We start from the raw sequence: 17,047 nt of genomic DNA, 5'->3' as shown, positions 1-17,047 counted from the left end.
TCAATGACTTACACATGTGTATACATAGATAGGGTACCAATGACTTACACAGGGGTATGATATAGGTAGGGTATCAATGACTTACACAGGGGTATACATAGAGTATCAATGACTTACCCAGGGGTATAAATAGGTAGGGTATCAATGGTTTACACAGGGGTATAAATAGGTAGGGGATCAGTGACTTACACAGGGGTATGATATAGGCAGTTCATCCATGGGTACAATACAGGGGTTAATATAGGCAGGGTATCACTGACTTCCACAGGGGTATAAATAGGTAGGGTATCAATGAATTACGCAGGGTACAATACAGGGGTATATATAGGCAGGGTATCAATGACTTACACAGGGGTAAACATAGTTAAGGTATCAATGACTTACACAGGGGTAAACATAGTTAAGGTATCAATGACTTACACAGGGGTATAAATAGGTAGGGAATCAATGACATACACAGGAGTATGATATAGGCAGTTCATTCAAGGGTACAATACAGGGGTTTATATAGCAGGCAGGGTATCAATGACTTGCACAGGTGTATAAATAGGCAGGGAATCAATGACTTACAAAGGGGAATTACACAAGGGTATAAATAGACAGGGTATCAATGACTTGTACAGGGGTATAAATAGGCAGGGTATCAATGATTTACACAGGGGAATTATACAAGGGTATAAATAGGCATGTTATCAATGACTTGCACAGTGTTGTCTATAGGCAGTACATCCAAGGGTACAACACAGGCGTTTACATGGGTTTGACGTTTCACTACATTAGAATAAAGGGTCTGTATTGTACATTTCAGATGTGTTTCTAACTAGCATTGATTTTTTTAAGTTTTAGAAAAGTTTTAAAGCAGCATAAAACGGCCTTTTTATAGACGTTAATAATTATACCGTAAGACAAACGAAGGTACAATGTACAATCATCGAGACCATTATAGTAGTGCTAAAATGTTACCATAAATGGGTATTTTACACCTGTTCGGAGACAGAGTTTAAGATATAATTCAAAATGTAGAATACTTGGATGTGTTTGTATAAAGACAGCTGTAGTAAACATGTATTTATTCTGATTCCACTGTGACTATATCCATGCATCACTCTGGGAGCTGATTCTGTTTTCAACGTTGAAGGCTATGTGGTCATTTTTTTTTTTAATAAGGCCTATCTGAAAATAGCAAACTTTTGTGTGCTATTGTCTTCTCTCCGATGTATATACCAGTCAAAATGAGCTTTTTTGAAAACAAAAACCAAAACAAACAATTTTGTTATATTAGTATGGAGCTCTTTAGACAAAAAACACATAAAGAAATAAAGTAACAAATATCCTATATAATATTTGTTTATGCTGTGACGTCAGGTATGATGAATGATGACTATAAGGGTGGCACTGGCACTGATCTGAAAACGATGAATAACTACAGCCTAACAGGGACGTCACCAAGCATCGCGTCGGCAAGAGTATCCTACACGTACAACCTGCTGGGACCCTCCATCACCCTTGACACCGCCTGTTCCTCAGCACTGGTAGCTATCCATATAGGCTCACAGGCCCTAAAGACAGGTGAGCATTTTTCATCATAGATTTATTTGTATTTTACGAGGAAAACGTTGTTATTTCTTTGGCCGATATTAATCAGGTCATGATACCCAACAAGAATATTAAACACATTTATCATACACGCTTGATGATATGGTTTTGAGGGAGTTATTAATGCTTGAAAAAATAACCTTTTGTTTTCTGCTGAGGAAAACATATATCAGAATATCCTCAAGGGCTCCGTATTAACAGTAACGTTATGTACCACAGGAGAATGCAATGCTGTCATCTGTGGCGGTGTCAACAGTATCCTATACCCTGACATATTTGTTCCACTCAGCAAAGCCCGGATGGTATCACCTACTGGGCAATGTCAGACGTTTTCTGACAAAGCTGATGGCTACGCAAGAGGAGAGGGATGTGGAATTGTCATTTTAAAAACCAAAAAGCAGGTAGGCATTTAATTTCATGTCTTAACGATTCCAATAATTTGTTTGTTTACTTAGGATTGTGCTACCACGCAGCAACTGCTTTCGTATGGAGAATGTGTCTACTGATGGTGATGTCATACAAGGGTTACTTTAATTTGTTATCTTTCCGAAACATCACAGCCTATAACTTGAACTACACTTGTATATGAGATTAAAAGGATCACATACACCACATTATCCCAATATGTACTGTCCGTTTATAGATATTGAATCCAGTGTATCGTTTTGACGTAATGCAACCTTAAAACAGTATATGGATGTAAACAGTATCTATCCTGTTCTGTAGTGTTTATATGTTCACACGTACGATGAAACCAGTTTAAGCTGAATCCGAACTACATGTATTACAATGTCATGTTAAACAAGGCATATTATTGAAGGGCAACGCATTGTCTCCCACCGGTAATGATTTCTTTATTTAGCAACCTATACACTTATCTCGGTATATAGGTAAACCGTGATATAATTATTGTACCCTACACTCTCCCAGCTAAGAAATACATGCATACCAAATTTGAAGATATGGACAAGGTCAAAGCATTGTACTATGACACTCTGCTATCCCAAGATATACTTGCATTCCATATCTGGTTACTCCAGGTGACATAGTTTAGAAGATATGCCCAGACTAACGTTTTAAAGTTTGAGGTCAAAGGTCAAACCCTATGTCACAGGTCCTGTCTGCACTTGACACTCCTCAATATAAAGATGTACCTACATAAATATGGCTGTTCCAGATGAAATGTTATATATGGTATGCCTCGGACAAAATTTTGGGACGGACGGCATTCGGATAGAAGGAAAGTCGGACGGACAGGCAAATCCGTATCTTCTTCATAGTGTCAAGTATATGGAATAGAAATTTAAAAAATGAAAAAGTTGCGCCGTTGCATTTCAGGCATTACTTGATGGCAACAAGATATGGGCGTCTATAGCAACAGCATGCAATCAAGACGGACGGACAATGACACCTATCACTGCTCCCTCCGGTCTCCAGCAACGCAATCTCCTTCATAAACTCTATGCTGATAAAGGCGTTAATCCTGAAGACATCTCCTATATTGAGGCGCATGGTAAGTTGCTAGCTATTCAATACAATGGAAAGAATGGCAGCGTCCTGCTTTCTGAATGAAGATGTCCTTTTATAGTTGGATAAAAAGGATGGTGTATTTTTAAAAATATATCATTGCTTGCCAAGAAATTAATATATATATATATGAATTTTATATTATCATTTTTAAAAACGTTTTGTAATGTTAACAGGAACAGGAACTCCTGTTGGTGACCCGATAGAGGCGAATACACTTGGAAAATTCTTTGCTGAAAAACAGCAGGGAGGACATTATAGGCAAAATGTTTTCCTTGGGTCGGTGAAGACGAACATAGGCCACCTGGAGTCCGCTGCTGGAGTAGCCGGACTAATCAAGGTCCTCTTGATGATGGATCACGGTAATATTGTTCCGTCCCTACACTTTAAAAATCCTAATCCAAATATCGAATTTGAAAAATATTGGTTGGTCGTTCCACATAATATGACATCATGGCCATGTACAGGGATAGGAAGAGTAGCCTGTGTAAATTCATTTGGATTTGGAGGAACGAACAGTCATGCGATCATCAAACAACACCATTATACGGCTGTCAAGGAACTCAAGAGTAAAAAAGAAAATCATATCGTCACTATTTCGGGTAGTGATATTACGTCTCTTAAAAACAACTTATTCCATCTGAAACGAAACATACACAAAGCGAAATATTGTGTAGAAGATGTTTCGTATACATCAACATGCAGACGCGACCATTATCCATACCGTGTTGCATTGCAAGCATGCACAAAAGAAGACGTTGAAAGAGGGTGCGACGAGCAACTACATACACTTACATCACTGAAACCAACAGGTTTTTCCAGACCGAATGTAATCTTTGTATTCTGTGGCGTCGGCACGACATGGACAGGGATGTGTCAGGAACTACTGAAGAAAGAACATATATTCAAAGACACAGTCAAAAGCATAGACAATATCCTGACGCCCTTAGCTGGATGGTCGATACTCCAAATGATGACAGACGGATTTGATGCCCTAGATCCTTTGAAAGGACATCTGGCAATTTTCACGTGTCAAGTTGCACTTACCAAGCTTTGGAACCATTTTGGAATATATCCAGATATCATTGTTGGACAATCAGTTGGGGAGGTGGCAGCGGCATATACAGCTGGTGTCCTGTCCCTTGCAGACGCGGTCAAGGTCATTTACCAACGGTCGGTTATGCTGGCAAAAGCTACTGGAGGATCAATGCTTGTAATCAGTAATTGTTACGTCGCTATTGTAGCCAGTGTTTGCAAGAAGTACAAAGACAAAGTTAACATTGCTGTTTACAATAGTGCAAAATCATGCACACTATCAGGGGATACAGATGCCATTGATGAAGTCATACACGTTCTGAGAAATGACACACGCATCGAAGACAAATTTCACATTCGTCGTCTAGATGTGCAGTGCGCCTACCATAGTCACCACATGGAGACTGCCAGTGAAGAATTAGAAATCAGCCTAACTGGACTCAAAAGATCAGAACCTAAGTGCACTTTGATTTCAACAGTCACGGGAGAAAAAGCAAACAAGAAGGATTTTGCTTCTTCGGAATATTGGAGGAAAAACGTCAGACAGCCTGTCTTATTCCAGCACGCGATTACAAGGGCACATGTAAAGACAAACTTCAATATTTACTTGGAAATAGGACCAAGGCCTGTACTGCGTTTCCATCTTGGAGATATAGTCGGAAACCAGAATGCTACTTCGTTACCTTCTATTACTGCGGGGAGAGAATGGAATATGATGCAGCTTTCCCTGATGGAACTATACAGACACGGTATCGACCCACACTGGCTACATGTTGTAGCTGATGGCAATCTGACAGACATTCCAAAATCACTATTCAATCTGGCAAAGTTGTTTTTCCAATCAGATGCAACTACTTTAAAATACGATGGAGTTCAATCCACTGGTCCAAATCATCTTTTCGTGGAAAGATCAGGAGGTGACGAAATACAGTTTAAAGTTAATATATCGCCATCAACAACCTGGTTCGTGTATCAACACGTTGTTTCCGGTACTATCCTGGTCCCTGGTGCGTTTTATATCGACGTTGCTATAGAGGTTTGTAAGGCAACATTCAAGAACCAAAGCCAGAAAGATATCAGTATCGCAGCACAATTCATCAAACCACTCAGTTTAAGAAAAGGGGAAGCCTGCACAGCGGAGGTATCCGTCAAGAAGTTCCAAGACGAACTGTCCATGAGCATTTACAAAAACAAAGAAATCGTCGCCGAATGTCAAATATGCAAGAGAAAGATGGCCTACCTAGACACGGTAGATTTAGAAACGATTCGAAAAAGATGCAAAACATATCAATCGGCCTCGCAAACCTACCAGAATCTCAACAGACTTGGGTTTGGATATGGCAAGGATTTGCAAATTTTGAGAGACTGTGTTAAGTCTGATGCTGAATGTCTTGTCAATATGACAGTGTCCGATTCCATTTTCAAAGATATCAGCTCTACAAACTTGCATCCCTCGATATTGGATGGTCTTTTGCAAACAGTTGTGATCTTGGATTTAGAGGTCGACGCCGGTACTACACCTCTGCCAGGAGGGATTGAAAGCATTGTGATCCGGCAAACACCAGAGAAGAACATGGTTGTTTTTACCTCATTGGTATACCAAACAAAAGACATAATACGATACAACGCTTTACTTTTGACAGAAGATGGAAGAGTTGTAGCAGAGGTGAGAAACCTTTTTATTCTTTGCATTGGAGCTACTGATACGGATGAACAAGAATGCATGTACCAATTACAATGGGAGGAAATAGAAAAGAAAGCTGTCAAAATAGTTGATCGTAATGTGTCAGATGTACCTCTCATCTCGATCGTAGTTTCTAGTAAACCTGACGATGCAGAAATACTTGGTTTGGAAATCAAAGAGATGTCATTTCTTCATATTCCAACGTATGACACACATTTCGAAGACATTCTGACATGTCACTTACAAAAGAATACGCAAGTTGTGCAGTCGATTATTTTGTCAGCTGAAAAAGATGAAAAGCTAGAAAAACTTACCGGAGAAGATGTCATGCGGAGGGTGTTTCAAAATGCTTCTACATTGCTGCAAATATGTCAGCTGCTGGTGAAAATGAAAAGGGAAATACCGGTTCTCATTATTACTGAACGAACACAGTCGATTGATAAGTCGCACAACTGTGTGAAAAATGTCATAGGATCCGAATTATGGGGAATGACGAGGACGATAGTTCTGGAGTATCCGTTACTACTAACTTTGATTGACAGACATGTTTCCCTAGAGCTTTGCTGTTCCTCCATCAGGGACCTACTTGTGTTCCAGGCTCCTCAGCTTTGCTCTGAAGCTGAAATTTTAGTTACCGAAAGGATTATGTACTCTAACCGGTTGGTCAAATTACAGGATCAGCCGGGAGAATATAGATGGATATCACTTGAAAATACTGATCAGGTTCATGTGAAAGCATATAGTCCAAATGATATTCAGGAGAAATTTTGCTTACTTCAAAATCCTGAAACAAAACTAGACAAGCTACTAATGGAAGTCGAAACAGCTGTCTTGCATGACTGGAAAATGTTTCCGTTGACATTGCAATCTGCAGAAAATGACATTCCAGTATGGATAAAGGAAAAAGGCGATGGATTCGATATTATCACATTTGAGGTTTCTGGCAAACTTATCAAACATTCCAGTGAAAAATCGATAGAAGGAACGTATGTTTCGTGCTCGATATTCAGCTTGCAAAGTATAGTTGAGGTGCCAGAAGGTTGCACGATGAGAATTGACGACCTCCCAAATTACAAACCAGGGCTCTTACGGATGTCTTCTCTTCTATGGCCGATGAAGGATCATATCCTCAAAGGGAAAACGCTCATTCTTACTGACCAAAATGTTTTTTCCGGTGAAGTACTACGCACGATGCTCTCGAAACCGGTGGCAAGTCAGGTAACCATAGCATCTCTAGACAGTTTCCTGAATTCTGACAGTCACCATCACTGCAAAGCAGCTTCTACCGTTGTGATTCTAACAACCTCAGATATCACGACGCTGGAAAACATATTGATCAGAGTTGAGGGTGTACACACCTTATTGTCAATTGATATGTTTACGACAAAATCCGACTGGCAGTCAGCAAAGAAGAACCACGATGCAGTCTCATTCAGGATACTAAGGAGCGAGGAAATGCTCGATAGAAAATTTCTCAGTGAAACAGTCCCTAAAGTTGCCCAATGGCTTCGTAAGAAATTGCCAAAGATGAAAAACTCTGACGAAAACGCAACGACAGCTGCAACAGTTGTGGATTTGAAAGAAACAAAACAGAGAATCAAAAGAGTAAAGGTAAAGAAAAAACAACTTTTCCGGAGAAACAGTTGCTACATAATTATAGGTGGCTTAACAGGTTTAGGTTGGGAAATTGTCAAGTACCTTGCTCAGTCTGGCGCTGGACGAATCGTCACTCTATCAAGATCGCATCCAAAAAACAACACCCTCGGGAAAATAGCAAAACTGGAAGAAACTACTTCGGCGATTATAAAAGCGATTCCAGCAGACATAACAAATGTCAAATCACTTCAAGAAGCTTTTGATATGATCGATTGCATGTTTGGAAAGCAAAACGTGAAAGGAATATTCCACGGCGGAGCTGTTCTAGATGACGCCTTGTTCACAAAGCAAACTCATGTTACCCTCAGAAAGGTATTGCTGCCTAAAGTCCTCGGGAGCTGGAATATCCATACCGTTTCCAAACGATATGATCTCGACTTTTTCATTCTTCACTCCTCAATTGCCTCCGTGTTTGGAAATAAAGGCCAAAGTAACTACAGTGCCGGAAATGCCTTTATGGATTCAATAGCACATTACAGAGCTACAAATGGGCTACCTGGATTGAGTGTCAACTGGGGACCACTATCTGTTGGAATGGCCACAGCCAATGAAGAACTGGAGAAAATTGGATACATGTTTCTTGGCGTCACAAAGATCATTGACACTCTTGAGAGAATGATCATGTCAGAGGGCAATCAAATAATAGCTGGTGTATTCAAATGGTCTTTCGTGAACAGACAATTCTCAGATGCGTCCCTGGACAGAATGAGAAAACGTTTTAAAAGAGTGATCGGTAACACAAGTAGAGGTAACATTCAGGCAGCAACAGAGAACAGTATCGACTTGGACAGCGATGAGGGTATCACAGGTTTTGTGATAGATGTAGCATCACGAGTGTTTGCTGTGGGCGCCGACCTGATGGACAGATCTACTCCAATATCGCAGCTAGGAATAGATTCCATGGTCGCCATGACCTTTGTGAGTACTATCAATGACGCCACAACCTGTACAATTCCAATTGTATTTCTCCTATCTGATGAAACCACCATTGGAGAAGTAGTAAACTACATAAAAAGAAACAAGAGGAAAGCAAGAAATGTTGAAAACGTCGACACAGAATCAGCAGTGACAAATGGTCTTACATACATGGAGAAGAACTACTTCAAGGATGTCGAAAAATATCCTGTCTTGCTACGCAGGTTCATCTATGTTGACTTCGAGGTGTCTGGGAGGTTTGCAGACAAAAATCTTTGGGAAGCTATCCTCACACATGTTGTCAACAAGCATCCATCGTTGCGAACTCGATTTATTCCCAGCTTTGATAACGAAGGTAATCAAATATATACCAGAAAAGTATTACCCCAAGACGAAATAGCACCAGATGTGAGAGAGGTTCAAAGAGGGACCGTTATGACCGACGATTACATACCCTCAGATTTAGACATGTATACCTTTGATCCGGCATCTCAACTTCCACTAAGGCTCTTATTCGAGAATAAAAGCAACGGAGCTCTCATTAGAATCGTATTTTCACACATCACATTTGACATGACCTCTGTAATGTTGGCCGTCGAAGAAATGCAATTGCTCAGTGAATTACCAGGAATACCACCCACAGTTGCATCAACACCAGACATAGTGTCATTGGTAAACAACCGTCTCAGCCAGCAACACGCAGCTTTGACAGCATATTGGAAAGAAAATATACCTGACAACATCACTTCAATGTCATTTTTGTCTTCTTACGAAATGAAATTGGATGCGGAACATGTTTCGACGATGAACCAACCGCTTCCACAACAGCTTCTCACCAGGTTGACTCAGTTCGTTGGTAGCAACAAAATCACCCTTTTTCAGTTGATAGTAACAGCTTACCAATGTCTTCTACATTCCGTACTCGGTATAGAAACAGTAGCAGTTCTTACCGTTGTAGACATGAGAATGCACTTTCCACAACTTCAAAAAGAAATAGGGTGTCTTATAAACACCGTGCCATTATTTTTGACACTCCAGTCGGAAACTCAGTTGCAAAACCTTTTGACAGAAAATGCAAAACGAATTCGATCCGTCATGGCAAACAGTTTGTTTCCTTTGGAACTACTAGAAGCAGAAGTAGCACAGAAAGTAGATCCTGCTTCTGTATTCAGACACAAAGTGAATTTCAGAGACTCAGGCAAAGCAAATTTTGACACAAATGACGGATCTGTCAAAGTACTGAAAGCCGTTTCACCAGGTCATGGTCACGAAACGGTTCTAATAGTGTGGAACGATCGAGCGAACAAGAAAATGCAATTGGAGCTCGAGTACAGCACACTGGTAATAGACGAAACAAAAGCCGGTCTTCTCTTGAAGAATTTGGTCTTTATACTAGAATTCTTTATAGATCACCCTGTTTCCAATGTACAGGAGATGGCACAGACGACAGAGGTAATGAAACTTCCCCTAGCACCAAGAATCAACGACAATGTGAAAACCATGCAAATAAAGAAATCTGAGTCGAAAACTCAATTTCGGCAAGAGAAACAAGCAATCCAATCGGGTAAGAATTGTATATTTCTTTTGAACACAAGTAACATGAAACTAAAGCTCACATTAGCTTGATTACATGAGCAAAATAACAAAACTCTGGCAATGCATGTAAATAACAGTTATTTAAGCATTTTTAAGACTGCAAATACTCTTCCTGGCCATGAAATTATCATTCACTGATTATTTCCTAATAAAATGTCAAAATGCGTTTCATTTACCGATTGTCCATATTACCGAATTGTCATTTAAAATCAATATAAACCAAAGCCATTATTATAACGTCATTCTATCACGACTCGTTCTCTTGCAAAAGTTCAGTGATGAGCAGTATAAAATGCGAGCATGCAGACCAAAGTAAAGATGCATATAATTTGATATCGTATAGTTTATGCAAAATATTTCTTTACACTGGTAACTACTTTAGTTAGGTATGAACACTGTTACAGGTCAGTTTGTCAAGCAAACGAGGAAAGGTTGGAATCACACTGTCCAACTCTCAGTGTGTCGTGGGAAGGAAGGAGACTCTGTTCGAACCCTACTGCGTTGGAATAAGCTACATGATAAATACTCACGGGAGATCGAAGCGGGAGACATTTTGAAAGTTGAAAGGACCGTCTACAACGGTAATACGTTTTGGTTTTGTCCTAAATATTTAAACTGTCACTTATGAAAGAAACGTATCATTTTGCTTTTGATATATTATTCATTTATTTAAATACACATTTTTATTTTTTTATTTGAGTAATTTTTTATGGTCATGTTAAATTATAACGACTTTCGTATACTGTACGTTAATAGATGACTAACAAGTACTTGCAAAACTTTTTATAGGATTGGAGACGCTGCTGGTGAGAACTAAGAAAAGATTATACACATTCATGACACCTGATCAACGATTGTGTCAGGGTATGGTGGACTGTTTGGTAAAGGAACTGCAACGAGTCGGGGAAGATAATTAAGTATGACATTTAAAAAAGGGACATGGCTGATTTTGTACTCTTTTGAACCAATGTACTACTGATTTACTGTTGAGAGTGTTTTTGTAATTAACGTTATTTATGAATTCATATTTTGTACATGATAAGAATCCCATTTTAAAGTAAACGTTTTGAGAGTAGAGCTCATGGACATGGTTATTCTAGTCATGTGATCGTGAAAAAAACATTTTATATATATACAAAATATTTGACTTAATATTTTACATATTTACGATTTTACCTGACAAATGTATGACTGGTACATGTAAACGGTTGTTACTGACAGGCTCAGAAGGTAAAATAGGTTTTTTTCAATCACTAAAAGAAAACATTCACGGATGCGAAATTTCGGAAACCAAAGATTAAACAAATATCAAAATGTCATGTGATATTGATTCTTGCTTAAAACAAACGTTCGGTGGGATTCGGAGGGAAATCATGTAAAGATAAGAAAAAGTTCAATATCAAGAAAGTAGTTTAACTAATCATGTCATACTCTGTGTTTTTTTCTTCAAACCTGATCATATGTTCATTTCATTAGAGATAAACTACTTACAAAATGTATTCACATCTCTTTTAGTCGTCCATATTAGAAATGAATCACGTGGTTACAATATGGAATATTGTTAATTCTGAGTCGTGTTCTCTTGATATATTTTCAAATCATTGAGACACGTATTTCATTTTATGAATAAGCGTTTTTATAGTTGCAAGGTTGCATATTTTTAGTGTACACTTAGCTTTACATTTTATTAAACTGACAGAGCTTGTTTTTGATACCCAATTGTCTCATTATATTTCAGTTTTACATTTTAACACAAAACGTCGTCTTTTGTTAGAAACATACGTTTATTAAGCTATAACTCTTCGAAATGCATGAGTATTTTTGTAAATGATATCTCGGAATTATTAGCATGTCTGAGTAAGTGAAATGTCGGAGTTATTGATAGGTCAGAGTTAGTAAAATATTGGAGCTATATTGATATGTCAGAGTTAATTGATATGTCAGAGTTAAATGATATGTCTAAGCAAGTGATATGTTGGAATTATTGATATGTCAGAGTAAGTGAAATACTGGAGTTATTGTTATGTTATATAGAATAAGTGATATGTCGGAGTTAGTGATATGTTAGACTTATTGAGCTGGCATAGTAAGTGATGTATAGGTGTTAGTGATACGTCGGAGTAAGTGGTATGTCGGAGTAAGTGTTATGTCAGAGTTATTGGTACATCAGCTGCGAGATATATCGGAGTAAATGATGTGTCAAAGTAATTGATATGTCGGAGTTATTGATATATCAGCCTTAGTGATATGTCGTAGTAAGTGAAATAGTGGAATTAATTATGTGTAGCAGTAAGTGATATGTCAGTCTGAGAAATATGTCGGAGTAAGGAGTATGTCCTGCGTAGTGATTTGTCGGAGTAAATGGTAAGTCAGAGTTATTGATGTGTAGAAATATAAGTGAAATGTCGGAGTAAATTATAAGTGAGAGATATTGATATGCATGAATATGTGATATGTCGGATTAAATAAGTCAGAGTTATTGATATATATGAATAATTGATATTTCGGGGAAAGTGCTATGTCGGGGTGACTGATATGTCGGAGTAGTGATATGTCGAAGTAAGTGATGTATCGGAGTTAGAGATATGTCAGTATTACTGATATGTCGGAGTAAATTATATGACATAGTTTCTGATATGGAGGGATAAGTGATATGTAGGAATAAGTGTTATGTCACAGTAAGTGATATGTCGAGTTAAGTGATGTATCGGAGTTAATGATAAGTCAGTATTACTGATATATCGGAGTAAATGTTATGACATTTTTATACCGAGATAAGTGATGTATCGGAGTAATTTATACTTTATATATACTTTATAAACTTTTGTTATAACTTTCATTTCTGAATACAGCATTGATAAAGAGCTGTGTATTTACTTTTATCAGACATGCTATTTCTGAAAAAATATCTTTTTAACAATTGTGTATTAAATTTAATTGAAAATGTCATTTCTGAACATAGCATACAGCTATTCCGGATTGATACAAGCCAATCCTAGAATGGTAAATCTTTGCTACCACCTCTTTGATGTTCGGGATACTCCTATGTTTGTGTACAAGACAAAATCAGTTTCCCCTAAGATTGCCTCAACTCAATCATTATGGTTGGACCAAGTCCATTATTTTTCAAGGATAAGACTTATTTACACACCGCTGAATCAAAGCTCTGTTGATATTTCTTTTATCTACGTAACGAAGAAACAGCAGCATGTTCCTAAATTTAAAAGCTGCATTAGTGCAGATTCAAAGGATGAAATAATGTCCAAAGTCTTTCATTTTTCCAAATTTGATTATTTTCATTAACGAATCATAAAACAAGTAATTATGCATTGGCTTCCCTTGTATTTCTTGGTTAACATGGATGGTTCATACAGATGTATACAAATATTGTCAGGTAAATTACAGATTAATCTACAGAGCAAAAGCTCATAAAATAACTTCCATGAACAATACATTTCTATTGATACTTCGGACGAATATGAAAAAAACCTCCATAAGTGTTAGGTCTTATAACTAGACTGGCCGATTTCAATTAAGAATACAAACAACAATGTATGATGATCATTGGATAACAAACATTTGAAGATTGCATATATGAGGAGTCGTTATTGCATTTGATTTTTCTATTAAACTGATTTTAAGCATACAAGTTCTCTTTCACTTGTGATTAAAAATATTGAATTACGAACATACAAGAGTAATTTATTTATAATCTTTTATAAGTGTACAGATGGCCTGTAAATGTATGCATCAAACATATAAGCATACATATAGTGTTCTTTAATTCACCGACAAGCTGTCCCTCTGTCAAGACAACCCGTTGGGACGGCAATATTTACTGTGACAATGATCAAAGAGAAGAGAACAATTAGCCTCAATCCTAAAACTAATAATGCATTTGGTCCAAGCGACACAATTTATACAAATTGGTTAAGTCAAATGCAATTCCTGAAGGAAAACGGCTTTTGTCACATACACAAACATAGTAGCGTCCTAGACTTCAGAGAGGTGGTTGCCAAATTTTACCGTTCGGGAGTTGACTCCGGAATGGCTGTTAATTCACAGCTGAATTGTAATATCATTGCTGAACATAGCATTTATTAACAACTGTGTATTAACTTTTATTGAAAACATCATTTCTGGACATAGGATTTATTCACAATATTGTAATTGAATCCATTATACTAAATACTGCAGCTTTAGAAGACAATTTTCTTATCACAGAGACGGACTCTAATTCAGTGAGTTAGTAACAGTGCATTTCTTTATTTCATTTATTGAAAAAATAGAGCAGTGATATTATTTTTGTTAGAATCATTTTGTGCCTTTAGGTTTCAGGTGCGTGATTGACACAGAATGTGCAAAAGTTCGCGGTCTATATTATTTTTGGCTGTTTTATTATCTAGAGAATAAACCGAAAGTCAGAATTTCCCGAAAATACCTAATATATAAATGGCATAACCTTTTATATTAATATGTATATGATTTAAGTTGTTATCAATTGGTAATCAACGAAGCCTGATTTTAGTAGCAATAGCAAACACAGTGATTTTTCTTTTGATTTGTTTATTTATCTTTTTTATGTTGTAATGTATTTTACTGTCAGAATTTGCAAACGTGTTTTGACCCTTCTTATATTTAAAAAAAAATGTATTATGATCTTTAAAAATGTTTAATGAATATTTCCGAGTTGCCTGAGGAAATTACAATCAAATGTAATAAAACTTTCATGGAAACATCTGAATATGAGTTTGAATGATCTTTCTAGTAATTGTTAGAAAGGTTCAATTATTCGATGTCATTTTTGCAAATAACTAGTTTACCTATGACTACTCGTTAAAATAAGATAAAATTTGTGAAATTTTAGTAATTGTGAATGGGGGAATGGTGTAATAACCGTCCAATGGGTAAGATGGAATTAACAGTTATAATAATATCTAGAAGTCGCGTTTAACGTCGCATTATTAGATTCGTCCCAACATATTATTTTTTGATATACATGTATATTAATGTATTTTTGGAATTATTTTATTTTTATTATTTAGGTGATTTATGAAACGAAGGGCTCGTCATTATTCCAATAACCAATCGTTTAAATGATATCAAGTATGATTTACAAATACTAATGGAAAAGGTTATCATCTTGTTTTTTGTTTTATTTATTACTTATTTATTTAATAACTGTTTTATTTGAGTAATTTCTGATGGGTAAAGATATCTTATGGTTAAAATAAAATGGCTCTTGTATACTTTACGTTTTAACGATGACTAACATGTACTTTCATAACTTTTTTTATAGGATTGATATCAAATATGATTTTTGATAAGAGAAAAAAAAATCAAAATGAAATGTACAAGATGTGTTTTGTTTTATCTAAATAGCTTTTACTGTATGGATATGATATTAGTTATATTTGTATTAATATATTTACAATTCTTAATGCAATTTGAAACAGCAAAATTGTTTATTGTGTAGCCTCTAAAGTTCGATTTGGGTGGTAAAATACACATTCATTCTGAGATAAGATTGATTTTAATGTCCATAACGTTGTAAATGGCACTCTGAAGTATATCTATTCAGCGAAATAAATGATAAAATGACGATCTAAGATTAAGACGAACGGATTTTGGTACATTCTATTACGCGTTGCCTGTGTCAGGACGTCAATGACGAATAAATTGTTTTCCTGTCTTCGATATTTGCTTCAAAGCTATTCATGGTGTTTTTTTAAGCGAAAAACAAAACGAGACATTGACAATTACAGAAATGGCGTCATAACCAAATAACTATATTTCGGCCTTGGTGTAATGAACACAAGATTCACTTTTGTCGGTTCAAATACTTAACACGCATTGCATTTAAAATGGATTTATATATTTATGACAGAATACATAGAATGGAATGCATGTGTTATGCATTGTATCATGTAGATTATAAGGACTACGGTATGTCCTCTAAATAGCTAGTGTTGCATGTTCTTGGACTTTCTGTTTTCTGAGTCTCGTTCTTTGTATCTTTAAAATGAATTTTGTACGATGTGTTGATATACAACATATTATTTTAAATTTTGTACTTAACATTTTGTTGACCATTTTATTCCCATATAATGTTGAAAACATAAATAAAATAAAACCAGCATAACCAAGATATTATTTTATTGTTTTCTTTTTATATCAACGTCTAGTGATGTGATATTTCGGTTTCTTGATCATGATGATGGTGTATTTTCACATTATATAAATTTTGCACCTTAACTTGAATACACGATTTTATAAATGTATTCCTATTAGATGTAAGAAAAAGAAAACAAAACAAAACCCCCAAAACATGAAAACGGTCATCTCAAATCTGTGACTTCGAAAGTAAGTCAAGGTTGAATATAGCAATAGTATTTTTCAAATATTATACTCCACAACTTAAATGTTATGGAGTATATTTTAAACATTTGTGGAGTATAAAAGTATATATTACTGTCATGCATGTGATTTTTTGATGGGTTTAGGTATTTGTTGAATTTGACAGCCATGTCTCAGTTGCACAAAGCTTGGTTAAAGGTAAACAGTTTTAAAAAATCAAATAGGAATACAAAAAAAAAAGTGAAATTCTGATATTATTTTACTGCTTAATATTTGAAGCGACATATCAGATTGATGTTGAAGATTTATTATTTCGTTGAAAGCCCTTAATTTCACTAACCGCTGGTTAAAGTAAACCAAACTTTGAGCAACCGTGACTAGCTTTCTTATCAACGTTCAATCAAAATAAAACTATTTCAGACTTTAGGGTGATTTTTTTTTAATAATTATTCATCAAACCCTAAAAGGTATTCAAAATAACTACTTGAGCTAACCTTTATGGATCTTTCATTGAGGAAAATTTTACACAATAGCTTATCAGTAAAGTAGGTCGATTTCATGCATAAGGACAAACTTGATAGGTCTTTAGAACAGCAATCTCCAAGTCCAACACATTTTCTTATATGTTTTGAAAGTTAAAGAGAAGTTATGTAAATAAATGTTAGCACATTTCACCAATCT

General features: G+C 36.3%; 1 protein-coding gene across 3 annotated transcripts in view; it reads left to right on the top strand.

Moving 5' to 3' along the window:
* The window catches only part of LOC110462085 (mycocerosic acid synthase-like), a 39,238-nt gene extending 23,083 nt beyond the window's left edge, over positions 1–16,155 (top strand). For all 3 annotated transcript variants that reach the window (XM_021515909.1, XM_021515911.1, XM_021515910.1), the window contains 6 exons: positions 1,366–1,569; positions 1,816–1,997; positions 2,935–3,109; positions 3,300–9,977; positions 10,414–10,590; positions 10,799–16,155. In XM_021515909.1, coding sequence (XP_021371584.1) covers positions 1,366–1,569; positions 1,816–1,997; positions 2,935–3,109; positions 3,300–9,977; positions 10,414–10,590; positions 10,799–10,926 — 7,544 coding nt within the window. In that variant the 3' untranslated portion in view covers positions 10,927–16,155. The remainder of the gene's footprint in view (positions 1–1,365; positions 1,570–1,815; positions 1,998–2,934; positions 3,110–3,299; positions 9,978–10,413; positions 10,591–10,798) is intronic.
* The last annotated feature ends 892 nt before the right edge of the window (positions 16,156–17,047 follow it).

This window comes from Mizuhopecten yessoensis, unplaced genomic scaffold (genome assembly GCF_002113885.1).
Source record: "Mizuhopecten yessoensis strain PY_sf001 unplaced genomic scaffold, ASM211388v2 scaffold10745, whole genome shotgun sequence".
Lineage (NCBI taxonomy): Eukaryota > Metazoa > Mollusca > Bivalvia > Pectinida > Pectinidae > Mizuhopecten > Mizuhopecten yessoensis.
The sequence above is the reverse complement of the archived record's forward strand: the minus strand, read 5'-3'. Positions and strand labels throughout refer to the sequence as shown.